The 17,366-nt window shown below is 39.1% G+C and overlaps 1 protein-coding gene across 2 annotated transcripts in view; it reads left to right on the top strand.

Annotated features, from left to right (window-relative positions):
* The window catches only part of akap12b (A kinase (PRKA) anchor protein 12b), a 53,516-nt gene that overhangs the window by 27,605 nt on the left and 8,545 nt on the right, over positions 1-17,366 (top strand). The window contains exon 2 of one of the 2 annotated variants that reach the window (XM_026194215.2): positions 3,626-3,701. In XM_026194215.2, coding sequence (XP_026050000.1) covers positions 3,626-3,701 — 76 coding nt within the window. Of the gene's footprint in view, positions 1-3,625; positions 3,702-15,661; positions 15,930-17,366 lie in introns of those variants that run through there. The other variant, XM_026194216.2, reaches the window with a different exon arrangement.

The raw sequence follows: 17,366 nt of genomic DNA on the forward strand, positions 1-17,366 counted from the left end.
TTTGTTTTCTCTATAAAGTATGACATTAAATCTACATGTTCCCAAATTTTACATGCCCATCCATTCATGTGTATATATACCCAACCAGAGAAAAATTTCAATATTTGAATATTTTAGATATTATATCAAATGCAAACTTTTTTAATTGAATTTTCTTAAATATTTTGCTGAACTACAGTATAAACCTCATCTTGAAGCCAGCTCTGGTGGTAATAATAAGCCTATTTATTAGCAAATTATTGGAAAAATTCAGTTCAGATGCTTATTGTGTAAATTACAATTTTTTATCCTCATCAATTCCACTGAGACTTCCCTTTTAAAGGTCTGTGACGATCTTTTAATGGTATCAGGTTGGCCTTTGACCATACTATGTCACTTAATAGGCTTAAGGGCTGGTATCTCTGGCTCGGCATTAAACAGCTTTTCCACATATTTATCTGGCAGGAATTTATTTGTTAGCCTGAGTTCTCCTCTAACACTATTCTTCTAAACTGTGGGGTCTTGACTGTTCTCACTTTTTATTACTTTGATAATAAGTTTGTGGATATATGTCTGTGAAAAACACTTTATGAATCAACTTTACTTTCTTATTTTTAGTTAAGGATAGACAGCATTAGCAGTTTTTGGTAAAAACTGAACTGAACCGTTTGTGATTAGAAATAAAAACAAAAGAGAAACGTGATAATAAAAAGACATCCAGACATTAATTGCAAGGTTAATCCTGTGTGATGACCAGAAACGCTGCACCCACAACCACCACCCTCATTGCATTTCAAAATTATGAGATGCAAATTCTTTCCAAATATGCATAAATTCTTAGGGATACTTTCCCTTGCCCACCATGTTCGGGTAAGGGATGTGAACATTTGGAGAAGGTGGAGTCAGGTGTTAGTGGACCTGTGGAATTTTGGTGAAGGGGACAAGGAATCCTGGGAATGTCGCAGGGTTGGAGGAGAGTTGATGGCTCACGTGCTAAATGCGATCACAGGTCCTGATGGCTTGAAAAGGACAAAAATGACAGCCCCACCCTCCCCTGCATGCAAGCATTTGACTGAGTGAAGATTTCATTTTACATGAATGGGGTATAAATGCTCTTTTTACCCTGTTTTGCGAGCGAACCTTAGACACAGATCTAGACGGTGGGATCCTACAGACATTGTTGCTCAGAAACTCCAGGAACTTTTGAGAGCTGTGTTTGAAAGCTCATGCACTGGTTGTAGTTAGGGTTTTAATCGGTGAAAGATGTCAAAATTAAAGGAAAAAATGATGTCTTGCAGCAAATTGCAGCTTGCATGATGCACATATTGTGAAACAGGCCTCACAGTTCCAAAAACAACTCACATTTGTTGGCTTTGAGTCATTTATTTCTCTTTTCAATAGATCAGACCAGCCTTTGAATCAGATAAGGATTAGAAATTTTCTTTCTTCTAGTATAGAAAATTGAGAAGTCAAACAAGCGGTTGGCAAATTTTCACTCGAGTATCACATTCCTGGATGGATGAACGTTTTAGTACGAGTGAAAGAAGAATCAAATTTTTCATGACTTCACGATGAGGTACTGAACTTTGCTGTACGAGCTGGGCGATGATTAAAACTTAGACTGCATTGTGCTTTTCAAGTAAACATGTTTTCAGATGACTGATTTCACAGCTCATTATAAGCCAATACAAACAAGTAAGATATTTGACCAATTCAACAAAGTTCAGTGTACTGAAATGTTCATGGTTGCAGTATTGACAGAGTTCAGAGGCAATTATGAGACTTTTGTACATCTAGATCTTCTGTATAATGAAGCCATATGTCATAAGTTGGTGTTCTTGCTAACAGAAAAGAAAAAATAAGATTAGTACTTTAAAAGATCACAGATCAAATAAAACCATAAATATAAACCATGTCAGCCAAGGATCTATTGGCTGATCTTTAACATTGCAGGAAATTTCTCTGATCAAACTTCAGCTTCATTATTTCAAATCTAAAAGAATTAATTAAATCTAAAAGAATTAATCTGTTAATCTGTTTTTCCTGTCTTGTTGTCCTCATCCTTTCCATTTGTCCTTGTACACCAAGTGGTTACACCACCATGTCGGTCATCCCTCCAGGTGATGATTGAGTCTCCCTGCACTCTCCTAATCTGGTCCCATTTTCTTTTAGTTCATCCCTCTGACCTGTCCCAAGCAGATTGTTTCCTTCGTGGTGTCATTTTTCAGGGCTTTCCTAGAGAAATCGGGAATAGAGCCCGACTTGTCCATTAGTTATATTAGCACCTCAGTGGGGAGGCTCTGGTTCCTTTTCCCCAGGCTGTGAAGGACAAAAGCTTGGGCCTGCCTGCAATTGTCCACCTGTCAGTCAGAGTTGGTGGCAGCCAGAAAAACTGTCAATGCTCAGATCCTCAGATAAGAGTCCTGTGAACCCGGCTGTGTGTTGTTAACTCTGTTAACACACTCGTCCATGTTACAAAAAACAAGTAAGAAAAGCCACTTTAAAAAAAAAACAACCCAGTAAATTATTGCTAGAATAGAATAGAATAGAATAGCTTGCTGTGATTTTGGTGTATTTTCTCTTTTTCTGAGTACTAAAAAATTACTGTAGCTATTTTCAAGATTTGGTCACTGTTTGCTTTGTAAAATAATTACTTCAGTGTGGTGAATTTGATGTTAATTTAATTTAATGAGAGGCTATTGAGCAAAGAGGCCATTAGGTTAGTTGACTCAAACCCAAATTTTACATCATTACTATCCGATTTTTAATGAATCACTAAGAATAAAAAAAAGGAGCATGTAATCATAGTTTTTGCTTTTTTTTGTTAACTTAAAAAATTTGGCTCAGTAGCATCAACAAACTCTGGTTTGTTCAATTCACCAGCAAAACTAGCTTGGTATTTAATATTTCTAAATTGGCTTGAGGTTTTTTCTTGCACAAAGACAGGAAACAAATGAAAACAGTTTGCTGGGTCAAATTACAGCTCCAACACTCTCATACCAACACCTGGAAAGCTCTTGGAATAACATTTTGAATATTGTTTGCTTAATCTATAAACAAACTGTTACAGTCTGTGGTTTTATAGGGAGTTTAACAAATGTTGTGGGTGGTCAGACAGCCTGCTGCCAAGGAATACTTCCAGCAAGCAATTTCTATTGCTAAGCCAGTTGTTGTTTTACATTTCTTCCCATTTACAGATTAAACAAACACTATAACGCTTGATAATTAGAAAGCTTTTGAGGTTTTGGTGGTGTGTCTTTGAGCTTCTCCTCATGCCCAATTATTCCCAGTCTCTATGCTAAGCTACAGAAAGCTAAACGAGTCTCTTGCTGCCCTAGCTTCACAGTGACCACAGACAAAACATAAGCAACATTAAAGAATCTGTAAAGTTTCTTTAAGTTAAGTTTGATTGTGTTACTTGTTGAGTAAATGCTTCCCCTTCTTCCAGTTTTTATGTTAGCTTGTGCTAAGCTAAGCTGCTATATCCGATGCTAGCTTTATGCTTAGCAAACGGAAAACAGATATCTTAAAGTCGGGAAATATATGTGTATCCACATATGTTAAACTTTCCCTTTAAAGAGAATTAACAGCACTATGCTATATGTGTGAAATGTATTTATTTGTTTTTCTTTGCTGTTCTTTTCAGTCTTTGCAGAAGAATGGACAAATCTCCAGCATGACTAGCCTGAACGGACACTCGGAGGACAACACGCTAGCAGAAGGTGTGTATGCGTGTGTGTTTCTGTATTGCTTGGAGTGTTTATTTACTCTGTGTGTGACTTTGGGAGCTGTTTCTTTGGTGAATGTGGTTAAGCGGTGACCATGTGTGTGGGTGTTTGTGTCTGGGGTTTTGTCCTATGTCTTAAGCAGCAGCAGAAGGTAAGCTTGTTTGTGTGAGGTCTGCTTTCAGTGTGTGTGCGTGAAGAATTCTTGTGTGCAAATGTCTTCATGGCTTTGCATGATCTAGTTGATACTAACCTAATCCCTTTGTCAACACACAAGGGACAGCTACATGAGCTTTTCTCACTGGAGCCGCACACACTCGCTCTTACATGCCCACATACCAAGATACTCCTTTACTCTCTTTTTTCATCTTTAGCTTAGCAGTTTACTGGATTCGAACTGAACTTGCATTCGCTTCTTTTGTGAATATACATATATCTCTTGAAAAATGGCAGAAATCTAACTATTTTGTTCAATAAAATTAAGAGTAACATTTATTTCCCAAAAGAAAATATAAAAATATTGATTGGTAGAAGATTCTTTATACAGAAGTAAGCCTCATTTGTTATTTTCTGACAAATGAGACCTACTAAAGAGAAATGGTTTATTTTGAAAGATATTCTAAGGAAATTGTAAATCAGTTATCTTTTAAAAGCATTAAACAGTAATAAACTGTGTAAATTAGTTTTAACATGTGCATCAACCTGCTCTGTTCATCTCCTGCAGCGCCTGTCCATCACTAAAGCTGCGTTTGTTTATTTTTAATGCTATCTCTATCGTGTCCCGCTCAGTCTGGGATGGCTGCAAGGGCACGTACGCCCTCCTTAAATATTTATCAGGCCATGACCCAGGGCCCAGCACAAAGCAACCTGTGCACTTCATAATATGTTATGGCCCAGGGGAAGGAGTAACCCTACACTACTTAAAACACAGAGATATGTCACATACTACTCTGTCAAATAACTTATTTAATAAGGTATTTAATGAAGCAAATCTGTCCATCCATAGAGTAACCCAATACTCTTCTCAGTGCCGAAGTACAGATTGTATGAGTTGATGTGGCATGTAGACTTGAGCGAGTAATTCTGTTGGGAAAGTAGTTGCTTCTGTGGCCCTGTACTCTAATTTAATCACTATTTGGAAATTTATAGAGCAGAAAAGAGGGTATTCAGATGTTTACCTTATTGGATGTACTTGGGTCGTATGCACAAATAGAAACTGCTGATTAGTTAATTTATTTGTAGAAAACCAAATAATTTAATTTAGGTTAAAATAATTAAATTTTTTGAACACAAGTGACTCGTTTGTTTCTGAAGACCTGATTTTCTAACCCTCGATCTTAGACTTTTGGCTGTAGTCAGTTTAAAATCATCTGTGATAAATGAGGGGTGTCTCTAACAATATACCCTGATTTTTCTTCTTTTTCAAGATTTTTTTTTATTAATTAAGTCTTTAAACTAGCGATTAAGACCATGACCATCAGGAAGGTACATACTGAAGGTCGCAGATCAAGTGAAAAACTTGGTAATTTTATCCTTAACCTCTTTAAATTTGGGCTTTTTTAAAGCCAGAGGAGTCACCTTGTGCTGGCCGTTACACAAATTTGCTTTAAAGCACTGCCTTCACCCAGGCTTAAGATCCGTGGTCCATCCTGCTAATTGTTCCAAATTGGAAAGTTAAAAATTTACATGGAGATTCACTTGAACCCAATGCATATATATAATATTTCTTAAAAAAAAGAAATCAAATTTGTCTTTTGTTTGACTTTGACAAAAAAAAACAATGTCTTATTTGACCCCATTCCACCTGATGTTCTCAGTAAGCCGGACCTAAACAAAAAAGACAAAAAACTGAAAACATCAGAGGTTCTGAAGAACTTTCAAGGCTACAGATTAGAAGAGTACAGGGGAGTGAAAGGAAGAGAGTTACACAATACACAGAGAGAGAAGATAGAGGAGCAAAAGGTATGGAAGAATTTCACATCCCAGCAGCGCTCTTCCTCTTGCGCAGCCTGATAAAGGCAGCAATGCATTATGGGAGACAGGAAGAGAAACAGAATCTTTCCGATAACAGCAAAAAACAACAAAAGACTGGATGTAGATCAAAAGACCCGACACACATGCAAACCCACAACCATAATCTCTCTCTATCAGGTAAAACAGAGTGTTTATAGTTAGGAGGCCAGCCCAGGCATGAAACTCCCCAAACACATAATACACAAGCCAGTAGTGTAGTGGCCTCGTTGAAGATGCCTCCTAATATGATAAAAATCCATATGTAGGTGATCAAGAAGCAAAACATATATGTTGGATATATGTTTAGAAATGATATGTTTAGCATATATGTCAAACTCAATTTCCAGTACCTTTGTCAGCAGTCAACACGCATGAACCAGCCACTAACTAAAGTAGTATATAAATAAATAGCATATAAATAACTGAATTCAACCTAGTACCAATTTACTCAAAACTTAGCACAGTATTTGTGAAAGAGCAAATGTGTGGTCTAGTGTAGATTTTATAGGGCCATTATATTTTTATCAAAATGTGATAGGAAATTCTCTACATTTCTATTTGAAAATCTTTCCTTAACCTCCTAAGACCCAAACTCCTCCGTGGCATTCGTTTTTAATTGCTCTTTGATATTTGGGCTGACTGGGACCTGATGAATGTAAAAACAAAGAATTACCCGATTCTTTTTTTTTTTTTTTTTTTACCAAAATTTTGTTTCTGAGAAAAATAAGAGCCACATATGAGGATATTGGTCTAAAATTCCAATAGCACAGTGGCAGTATAACATCCTCGTAAGTGGATATCAGGCCCTTGTAGAGCAAAATTTCGTATTTTGGTCTAAACAACCCAAAATGTGATGTCCACATATGTGGACGCCAGGTCCTAGGAGGTTAAGGCTGCCAGAGGCTTTGAAATTAAGGGTTTTATGACACTATCCCAGGTAGACAGAGAGGAGTTCAATAAATATTGCATGTTTGTAAAGTTCTGAAGAGGCACTCTGAATTTTTGGAGGCAGGAAGATTAAAAATAGGTAAAGAGAGGAAACAACATAAATGATGCAGCTACCGATTACGTAACCCAGTGCAAGGCCTCGACCCTACAAAACTAGCTCCAAATGCATCAACATCACTTCATTTTTTTGTCTCCCCTATCGCTTTTTGTGTACACTTTTTAATTATATTAGCAACAGGATAGATTTTTATGTGCTCTGTTTTCCATTTAGATGTGCATAAAAGCCTGCATGTGTGATTCAGGGGTGTGGATGAGTTAGGGGTGTAATGGGAGCCTAAAGAATGACATGAAAGCTGAGGTAATTCACTGGCCAGAGCATTGAGAGACCCTCCCAGATGGCTCACAGACTCAAAAAAAGAGGACAGATTAAGTTTTGTGGAAGCCTTCAGAAGGAAGATACTGCTGACTGTGTGAGTGTGTGAATGCGTTCGGACATGCCTGTTTATCTGCAGTGCGACCGGACATCATTCGCTGGTCAAATCATCCGTGTTTGTTTGTTACATTCCACCCACGGGACTGGTGGGTGCGGTTCACCAAACTGAAGTCAATTTAAAGAACGCATTCATTAACGTGTGTGTGCGTATCAGTTTTAGATACTTTAAGAAATGTAACTGGATTTAAAGCTTTCTGTCATTCACTTCAGAAATGCTGCTTCAGAAATTATGTTGAAATGTGTTTATAATCATTAGGCTGAGTCACTTCTGGGTTTATAGGTTGTTTAGAAAGACATCACTCTGAGCTTAAGCCATTTGCTTGTTCTGACGTCTTATAGACTAAACAATAAAAGTAGTGGACATGCTAATAAATACCGACAGCTCCTCGTCAGAGCTTAGTGATTGTCGCACAAGGAAAAGTAAAGTAAGCAAAGGTTTTTCAAGTGCTGCTGGTCCCTGCTAGTTCCCTTGTGTCTTCCTGTACTTCGTTTTTATTACTTTTTTGGTTGCAGGTGTAAACTTTAACATTGTGTTGCAGTCTGGTAGGCATGTGTGTGATCGTGTTTAATGTGAAGCCATGATTTCATCCCAGGATGGGCTTGCTCGGGCTTGGCTCCGGGGAATACATGACTGCGTTGCCAAAATGTTCATCATGCCTGTGGAAGGGACCTCTCCCTCCACTTAAGCTCTGTCTGATCTCTGCCAGTAAAGCTTCGAGTTCCTAACACAATCCAGCCGCTGGATTTCTCCTCTTGGATTCCTGCCCCATATTACTTTTACATTCCAACTGACAATACTCATTACAGTCGACAGTTGTGGTTCAGATGTTTTGTGCATCTTTTTCTACTGCCCTTACAGTACTGGAAGGAATACGTGCGCTCTTGATTTGTACTGTGAGTGCGAGGAGGCTGCAATCCATTAACTTGCCTTGAGATGTCAAAAGGATTTCTCCAGCTACAAATAAAGGAAGATGTCCCACAGGAAAGTGTTAGAGAGGCTGAGTTTTATACCGGAGTGCTTGAAAGCCCCTCGGTCCCCCAAGATCCATCGTTGTGCAGTTATGACTGCAATTATGTCCATTTGTGCTGCATGTTTTATTTAGTCTTTAGGTATGAAGTGGGTGCTTCAGGGTAGGAGATAATAAGAGAACTCTATTAGAAAGCTGTCAGCTGCTGATCAGGCAGGAGGCTTTTCCCCTCCTAGTCAAGCATAGCTTGCAGCTCATAGGGGTAACAAAATGTTTAATGTTGCAGCTGTTTAACTCTTGCTCAGTTTTAAAAAGTCCACATGATCAGCAATAGAGGAACAGACAGCAATACCCCGCTGAGCACCAATCTACCGATGTTTGTTGGATTTTGGGTGGGTACGTTCAGAATTCAATTCAAAGCTCTGATTTCCTATACCTGCTTTCAGTCATGTCAGCAGCAGGCCTTATTATTGATTCCTAGACTAAAACCTTCATCTTATGACCTTTGAGATGTGAGCAGCTGAATACTCGCCACTTTAAGTTGACATTTCTGTGACATTTTTCTGTGTTCCTGTTTTTGCTTTGTTTTGTTTCTCTCTAACATCCTTAAGCCTGTAAGATAAAGCAGGATTTTCTTGATTTTCATTCCCTTCTTGCCAGGTCACATCACCATGGTAGCTTATGCTGTAAACCTAACCTGGTCTGGAGTTGATTATATTCTAGATTAGAGATTAGCCACCTACTGCCTAATCAGTTCTCTGGAAAATATCATCACCATTGCTGGAAGATCCCGCGGACTCCTGTGTGCAAATTAAAGGAGTGTCTAAAGTTCTTCGGTAATAAATAATGTCTGTGTTTCCCTGTTCATGAGGAAGAAATATAAATTCTTAAATGTAACATTATTTTTCCCCCAATGGCTCCCACCAACAATTCTAATGTTCTATAAGCACAAATATCTGATTCGAAAACTCAGCACCTATTTGAATTCTGCTGGCTTTGTTTGATAACAGCATCAAGGTACCTTTATCAATGCTTAAAAAGCATTGATAAACATGACAAATATGTTTTATTTTAAATTTTCACTGTGTTTACATTTCTACAGCTTATTGCAAAAGTCACACAAAGAGGAAATTTATTATTTATCATTACTTTTGGCTGTTTAAAAAATGATGGTGTAATATGCAGCTGACAGGAAAGTGACCAGCGTCTGGGCTATCTACCAAAGCAGTTTATTAGTCTAATATATATTTTTCATCTACTCTTTTTAGCATCTAAATGCTCAGATATGTGTGCTGGCTATTCCCTGCTGTTGTTTGCTTCCTGCTGAGTGGATAGTGCACAGCTATTTTCATGTTTTTCATTAAAACATGTTTGTGCTATAGCTGGAAGCAGGGTTTATGTTACTACGTTAAAACAAATCTAAAGAGTTACAGAAAAGAGGCTAAAGAACTTAGTGGAGCTGATCGGGGATTCAGTTTGGACTGCTAATTATCAGTATGGTGAAACTGTGAATGCCTAATTTAACATTCAACAAAGATATTTTAATCTGTGATTAAATTAATGTAAAAATGATTTATTAAAGTAGCCTTAATGTACCTTGCAGATGAGTAGAAACTGAGAAAGAATCTTTTTTGCCTCAAAGGTAACCCTCGCTGCACACTTTTAACTCTTAAAATTCCTGATCATTTATTAAAATTCATGCAAGAAAACAATCGTAATCGTGTTGTTTTCAAAATCCACCATATTCAAAAACTAGAGCTTTTGAGCCAAACCACAGCATATGAAATGACTAAATTAGGTTGTCAGCTCAGCAGCTTTTAAGTAATAGTCCTCAGTGCACCGGACCTAACAGTTCAGTAATAATTAGATATTTATGGTAGGCTCCCATCAGAGCTTTCAGACCCCCACAGGACCTGCTCGTCTCCATGGGCACTCCTCTCTCATCTTCTCCGGCATCAGGGAACCTAATCTCCCTCTCCCTCCCTAACCTTCTTCTGAAAATGGGCCCAAAATATGTTTGACCCCTCCTCCCCTCCTTCTTTAATGAAATTATCGAGACTCTTCCTAAGCAGTATGTATCCATAAATTATCATTAGTCATTTGTACCTTAAAATTGAGAACAAAATGCTTCTTAAAAAGGTACCAGGAATTAGCCAGTGAGACGAGGTTTTTCACGTGTTTTGGCAGACATTTAGCATAACCGTCTTGGTGCAGGATACCTGATACTTGTACAACTGAGACTACCAGCAGTTGTATCAACAAAAGTCACAAATAATCCAAATTGTTGTGGAATTATTTCCCTCTGTGAGCCGTCTCAAGAAAACTTTGATTTGAACGATCAGTTGAAAGTAAATGTAGGGTTCGGATCAGCATTTTTATACATCAGTCACAGGTAAATGAATATTTGCCAAAAGCTAATGTTAAACAGACACTGGAGTAAGAAAGGAGGATGAGCAACGAGAAAGATCATAAAGGAACCTGAACATGTGAGCCACCTTTGGGTTGAGCAACATTTAGTAATCAGCATTGTGCTTTTTTTGTGGGGGGGTTGGTACACAGCTTTTATCTGGAGTTAGTTTCAATGCACACATTCATTTGAAATGCAGATTAAAGTGAAGCAAAACACACATGAAAGCCTGCATTCTTGTTAAACTGGCAGCTGACGTAAAGGAACACCATTCATCTCCATTCATTTGTAAATGTTGACAGGTTTCAACCTCTAGGAGGAGATCTTAAGATCTCCACTTCTCCGTTTATACATTCCAGTCTGTACTGCAAGACAAGATGATGCATAACAACAACTGGAATGCCAAATTGCTGGGCCAGATATTTCAGGAATGCAGAGGAAAGTGTAGATCAGATGGCAGCTGTTGGCTAAACATACTACTTTGTGAGAACTGTCTCTCCTCGCCCAGATTTATAACCCCCTTTTTGTCTTTATAAAACTTAAGAAAGACCAGCAGTACAGGAAGTGAGCTTAATTGTCTCAAATGTGATATTAGCCAGTTGCGTGCAAGTCAATATTCAATTTAGTGGAGCCAGAAGCTTCTCCCTGATTACTGAAAGCTGTAAACATGACTGTCCCATTGTTTTACAGCAAAACTAAACAAAAACATGGGAGGCATCACAGTCACGGTGTACGCTTCATCACACGACATCACGTAATGTACGGTCTCAGTAAGAAAACGGAAAGATTGCTGGACAGAATGTGCAGAGGACAGAATGACTGTAACTCGAGGAAATGGGAAGAGGAAACTGTGATGTCAAGAAGTGACTATTTCCTGTCCAACATTCTTATCCATCCCTCTGGCCCACACACAAACTGGGGAAGGGGTGGGATGGGGTTTAAAGTGGATAGAAGAGACTGAGGCGAAACTAGTGGGGTAGGATTAAAGGGGATTGCGGTGTGGATTTGGGGAATAAACTACAGTCTGAAAAGGAGAAAGAAGAATTAAAAAATGTGGAAGGCAGGAAAGTCACTGAATGAAAAAATCTCTCAGATCTTGAGGGCAGTTTCACACACTTGTTGGCCTCGTTTCCCTTTCCTCCAATTATTTCAATATCACCCAATCCAGCCCTTGGAGGAGTATGAGGCACTTTCTTCTGTGCTATCTAATGATGTCACTCACTTATTTACAGTCACCAAAAAGCCCCTCCACCCAGCACCCTAAACCCCCACCCGCCCAACCACTCAGAACCCCTCCTCAAACATTCCTGAACTCCAGCACGTTTTCCGATTTATCGAGATATGCGAGGCATGTACTGCACAGCATAACGTAACAACACAACTGGTCTTTGTTTGTAGTAAAAAATAGAAGTTTTAATTAAAGGAAAAGACACTTGTTGTTTCACCCAACATTAAAGCTATACAACATTTGCATTTCATGAAATATTCAACCCTAACACAGCATATAAACACTGCACCATTTAAATACAGTGCTGTGAAAAAGTAACTGTTCCTCTGACTCTATTGTAAAATCAAAAGTTAACTATGATTGACCACATTTTCTTAAAAAAAAAAAGTGAAGCAGAGTAAAAGATATCAAAAAGTAACGATTTAAAGAAACTCAGGAAACAAAAAGTCAGTCTGGAAAGGGATACAAAGTTATTTCTAAGGCTTTGAGACTCGAGTGAACCACAGTGAGAGCCATTAACCACAAATGGAGAAAAGTCGTAACAGCGGTGAACCTTCTCAGGAGTGGCCAGCCTAGGCATCAACAACATCTAAAGAACCGCAGCCTTCACTTGCCTCAGTTAAAGTCAGAGTTCATGATTCAACAGTAAGAAAGAGACTGGGCGAAAATAGCATTCATGGGAGAGATCCAAGGAGAAAACCACTGCTGACCAAAGAGAGCACAAAGACTCGTCGCACATTTACCCCACAAAAAAACACCTTGAAGATCCCTCAACAGTTTTAGGAAAGTATTCTGTGGACTGACGAGACAAAAGTTGGAAGGTTTTAGTCACGTTACATGTTAGAGTAAAACTAACACAGCATTTGATAAAAGAACGTCACACGAAGACTCAAACACGGTGGTGGTAGTGTGATGGTCTGTGGCTGCTTTGTTGCTTTACAACCTGGGTGACTTGCTGTAATTGATCCAACCACGAATTCTTCTCTCAACTGGAAAATGTCCAGCTATACGTTTATGTTCTAAAGCTCAAGCAGTTACTTTTTCAGACAGAGGCAGGTAGGATTTAATAAATTCAATCAGAAATTAAAAACTCAGGTTACCTTTGTCTAATATTAAACATTTATTGAATGATCTAAAACATGTAATTGATCTTTTTATACTCCTTTTTATACTTTCCTTTCAAGTTCAAATAAGCAATGTAAAACAATCAGATCCGGGCTTCCCAAATGTAAATACTTTATGGTTTTCTTTGTATGAAAAAACAAACAAAATAATCAAATTCTGTGTATTTGAAGGATTTCTGGCTCCAAACTTGCAGATTTCTTGCTGTTTGTAATTATTGGCCAACGGCAGCTCAGCTGGATTCAAAATTGTAATTACTTTGTGCTCTTAAGTTTATATTAAGGCAAACATAATAGTGCAAATATGTAGTACATTTGAATTGCAGTAGTATCAAGTCAGGCCAGGCCAGCATATTTTGTAGACATCTTTGGCAGCAGGACAAATTTAGAGTTGATTGTTCTCTGCTCTGTTTTTAATAATGGTCATTTTAAAGGGGATAGGGATCTTTCCTTTATTGTCTTCAGTGTTTCCCATACAGTGTAGTCTAAATACAATACGTCTCAGCATGTATGGAAGTCCAGGAATGTGATTGATGTGGATGAGTCACATGAAGGAAGCTGGCAGGGAAAAGGAAGACGTGGTTTGACCTACTGGAGGCACTCTATCTAAATTCCCTTCGGTCTGACTCAGTGTTCACTCAGCACAGTATCCTGTCAAAGCGGTCACTTTGTACGGGACGGATAGTGAAATAACTCTTTAATGAGTCAGTAACCGAATAACTTGGATGATTCAAATAAAGAAAGACTCACTGGTGTGTCTGAATGAAATTCTTTTTAGGTGATCAGCATCAGAATAATTAATCTGTAATGACAAGATTTTCTCACTCTAAACCTGTTATTGCACAGATGGATTAAAGTTATATTCTTAGTTAGAGTTAAAATAAGTCTCTATATTACTATAACCAGATCATGGATATAGCATTCATCAGCAAAAATCTGAAGGTTTAATCCATAACGTGATAATAGTGTAATGCTTTATAACTCTATTTAAGTAAATAAAAGAGAATCAAATGACTAAAGTAAAACTGAGAAATTCTGGAAACCATCTCCTCATATTGAGCTTGATGACAGGTACTTTCCAGCCTTCTTGTGACTGTATTGTTTCTTATTAGGTGTTGGGGAACTTTGGAGGCAAATTTCCAAAATAAATGTTTTCTCATTCTTGCTTGGTAATAGATTTGACGGTTCAGAAAGCTGCAATAGTTGGTGCAAAGGTTCTGAGCTGCAAGTAGGCAGACATCTGGGCTCTTTTACTGCCTTCCCTTTAAAATATGTTGTCTATATGGCAGTGTATTTGGCAATCTAATAAAAATCATACTGGTCCCTTTACACATGTTTTTTTTTCTTTGTTGCAAAGATGAACTCTGTTGCTGAGCCTATGCAATGATTTCTACAGCTCAAGCATGTCTCTTTTTTAAGATCACAGTTTTCCAGTGTTGATTTCTTGTCTTTTTTTTTTACAATTTGATTGTCTGCAAGCCCAATAACTCCTTCACAACTGACTCAGTTTAGTAAAGCTGATAAAAAACTCACAGGAAGTGGTGTTAGATAAGGAGAAAATAATATTTCTCTTGCCCATGTTCCTTGGTTTGCCTTGGTTTTTTTTTAGCCTGACATTCTGGAGGTTTAAAAGCTATAAGAAATGTTTTTTTCATAGCATATACTGAAAAATCGGAGCCGACTCTTCAATCGTCTCACTTCTGGAGCCGACACTTACCTTGATTGCTTCGGCTAGACTCTATGTCGATTAACTTCCTCTATGTGAATGCTTTTTCTCACACTTTAAACCTCAAGCACATAAACATTTTCGGCGGCCGCTTTCAGACGGTGCTTGATTACTGTTATCACCCATTTGGGGGGCCGGCTAAGGTGGAGTTCACACATTCCTGTGGGACAATGTTAAAGTGTGACAGATCTGATTATGTTGGTATTTACCTGAGGATTTATCAGCATTCCTTGTCGTCTCTCTTGCCCCACAGACAAAAGCCGAATTAAATGTGTCTGTATTGGAGCAACTGAGCCCCATTAACATTCACAGGGGGCAGGCTGGAACTTGATGGCAGTTCCCATTCATGATTTTGGTGCTTAAATGAGAACATACTTGAGGTCAGTGTACTAAGATGTCTCAATTTCCATACAGTGCAGTTAGCATCCATATTAAATCCTGGATTTCCCTCTGGGTTTCCTCCATCAACATTCCTCTACATGATTGGTGACGTGAGCCACGACACACTGCACGGAAAGCCTGGTGGCCTCCTTAAGAAGTGGAGTAGAGGGGATTCAGGGGGGATGGGGGCGCTCAAGACTGTTTTACAGTTGCTATTTTAGAAATAACATAGCCATGAATACCCACGTCTTTCCTTAAAAGACAGTCATGGGTATTCAAAGGCCGGAGAGGACACCTGTAGAGCGCCCATCCGAGGAAACAATGTGTGTAAAGTTTGCGTCTACGTGACAGTGGGGAGAATAGATGGGACTGGGGTGGGGGTCGCTGGTGGTTTGTACATGTACAATAGTTTTTTGAAGAAGTGGACGATAAAAGCTTCCTCAAAAGGTCACACGATGAGCTCAACTTGTTCAGGCTGGACGCTCAGGTCTGAGGGAGTGTGAGCGGATAAAGGATGAGGAGGAGGAAGAGGTGGGGGTGGTGTGTGTGTGTGTGGGGGGGGGGGGTTCATTCAGAACAGCTGAAGAAAGGGAGGTGGGAGGGAGGTAGGGGTGGTCCTAGCATGACATGTGTGTGGGACTATTGAAATGTGTGTGGAGCCCTGATTTCTGTTCATACTGACTGAGAACCACTGGAGGAAAGAGAGAGAGACACACACAGCTTCTGCCCTCTGAGTTAATAATAAGGACGGAGCCAAGTGAAAGAGAGTTAACCTAGTCCGCAGTGAAAGAAATCAACGCTAAAAGGCTACATAGTGTAGGATTTTATAGTTTTGAACTCCAGGTTGGTTTTTTTTTGCATCTTTATTTATTTTTAAAAGTTTTTTGGGAGAAAGGATTTTTTGGACTTCTACCAATGCTTGGAACAATTACGTTAACAGGTAAGGAGAAGGATTGAGTGGAATATAAGCAATTGCATGTGGACACATTCGGTCTTTTTCAGTACAAGATGCAATTATATCAACTTAAACGTGTAAATAAATAGAGGTGTGGCTGCTGGTTTACTGTGCTTGCATGAGATAATGTTTAAAAGTTAAATGTTGTGATTTATGCTTTTGCTTTACTTTGTTATTTGAGGGAATTTCGAAACCTAAAGCATGTTTTTCTTGTACTGTATGAGGGAGTATGGCCAGAGGCATTGTTGTCCTGAGGGTGTGGTTAAGTGAGTATTGTGGTTTGTAGCTTTCCCGACACAGATGAGTGATTTCACTTTGGGTGCTTCCATTGATCACTATACAGTAGAGCCTTGTTTTTTATTAAGTAAAGTAATCCTGTTACACTGTTACAGTCCTTCTAACAAATATTCTAAGTGTTAAAATACTGACCTACTTCCCCTCATCCCAGAGTATACATCCCTCACCAGCTGCCAAACTTCTTAGTGAGGAAATAATTCACACAGACAGCTGACGATTAGAGATGTATAACGATGCATGCACAGATATGTTTTGAAACCTTGCTTTTAATGTGTGTCGTCATCTCAGCCAGCTGCGCTCCGTGCATCCCATCATGTGAAGTGTTTCATTAGATCAGAGTGGGATCCCAATTCCCAGTGGGGTTATTTAACTTAGCCACAGAGGATATAGGGAGGGAGGAGACAAGGGGCCTATGGAATTAATTACATGCCAGGACTGTTCCTTCTTCTGGGACATCTAACCAGGAGATGTTTCAGGCTGGGCAGGGTTGGACTGTTTTGCTTCATGGTGACCCATGGTTTTGGTTTCTATTGTGCGCTGCTGGTTAATTCAGCTTAATTTTGGTTTGTCCTGAGAGGCAATTATGCAGCTGTTGATGTGCCCCACCCCCCTTTGGAGACACTGAGACACTCTGACCACACCTTTCATACAGACGCAGGGTGCAAGACAGAGTCTGTTAGTCTCCTCTCTGTTGGGAGGACAGGGGGCGGGGTTGTCCCTACCTTGGGTTTAACTGACTTCTTTTGTTTTAAGGCTTCAGGTCCAGACTAGGAATTATAACAAGGATTTGCATATATTTTATAATGTTTTACATACTGTATAGAAAGAATAGCTGCTATTCATCCTCCCAACTGACACACCCACCCCCTGCAGAGTGGAGTACATGAACAACAACCAGTTTTTTGCAGTAGTGACAATATTTAATACAAGTGCCTCGCCTCGCCACATGCTCTCACACTCACACATAAACAAAGCCTGTCTCCAGTGGAGAGAAGCATTTCAGCTATGAATGTGTGTGTTTGAGATATGTGACACCCTCTAAAGTGAATTAGAGGGTTGGATGCACCCCCCCCCCCCTCTCTCTCTCTCACACACACACACACACACACACACACACACACACAC

The sequence above is a fragment of the Astatotilapia calliptera genome, chromosome 15 (genome assembly GCF_964374335.1).
Source record: "Astatotilapia calliptera chromosome 15, fAstCal68.1, whole genome shotgun sequence".
Lineage (NCBI taxonomy): Eukaryota > Metazoa > Chordata > Actinopteri > Cichliformes > Cichlidae > Astatotilapia > Astatotilapia calliptera.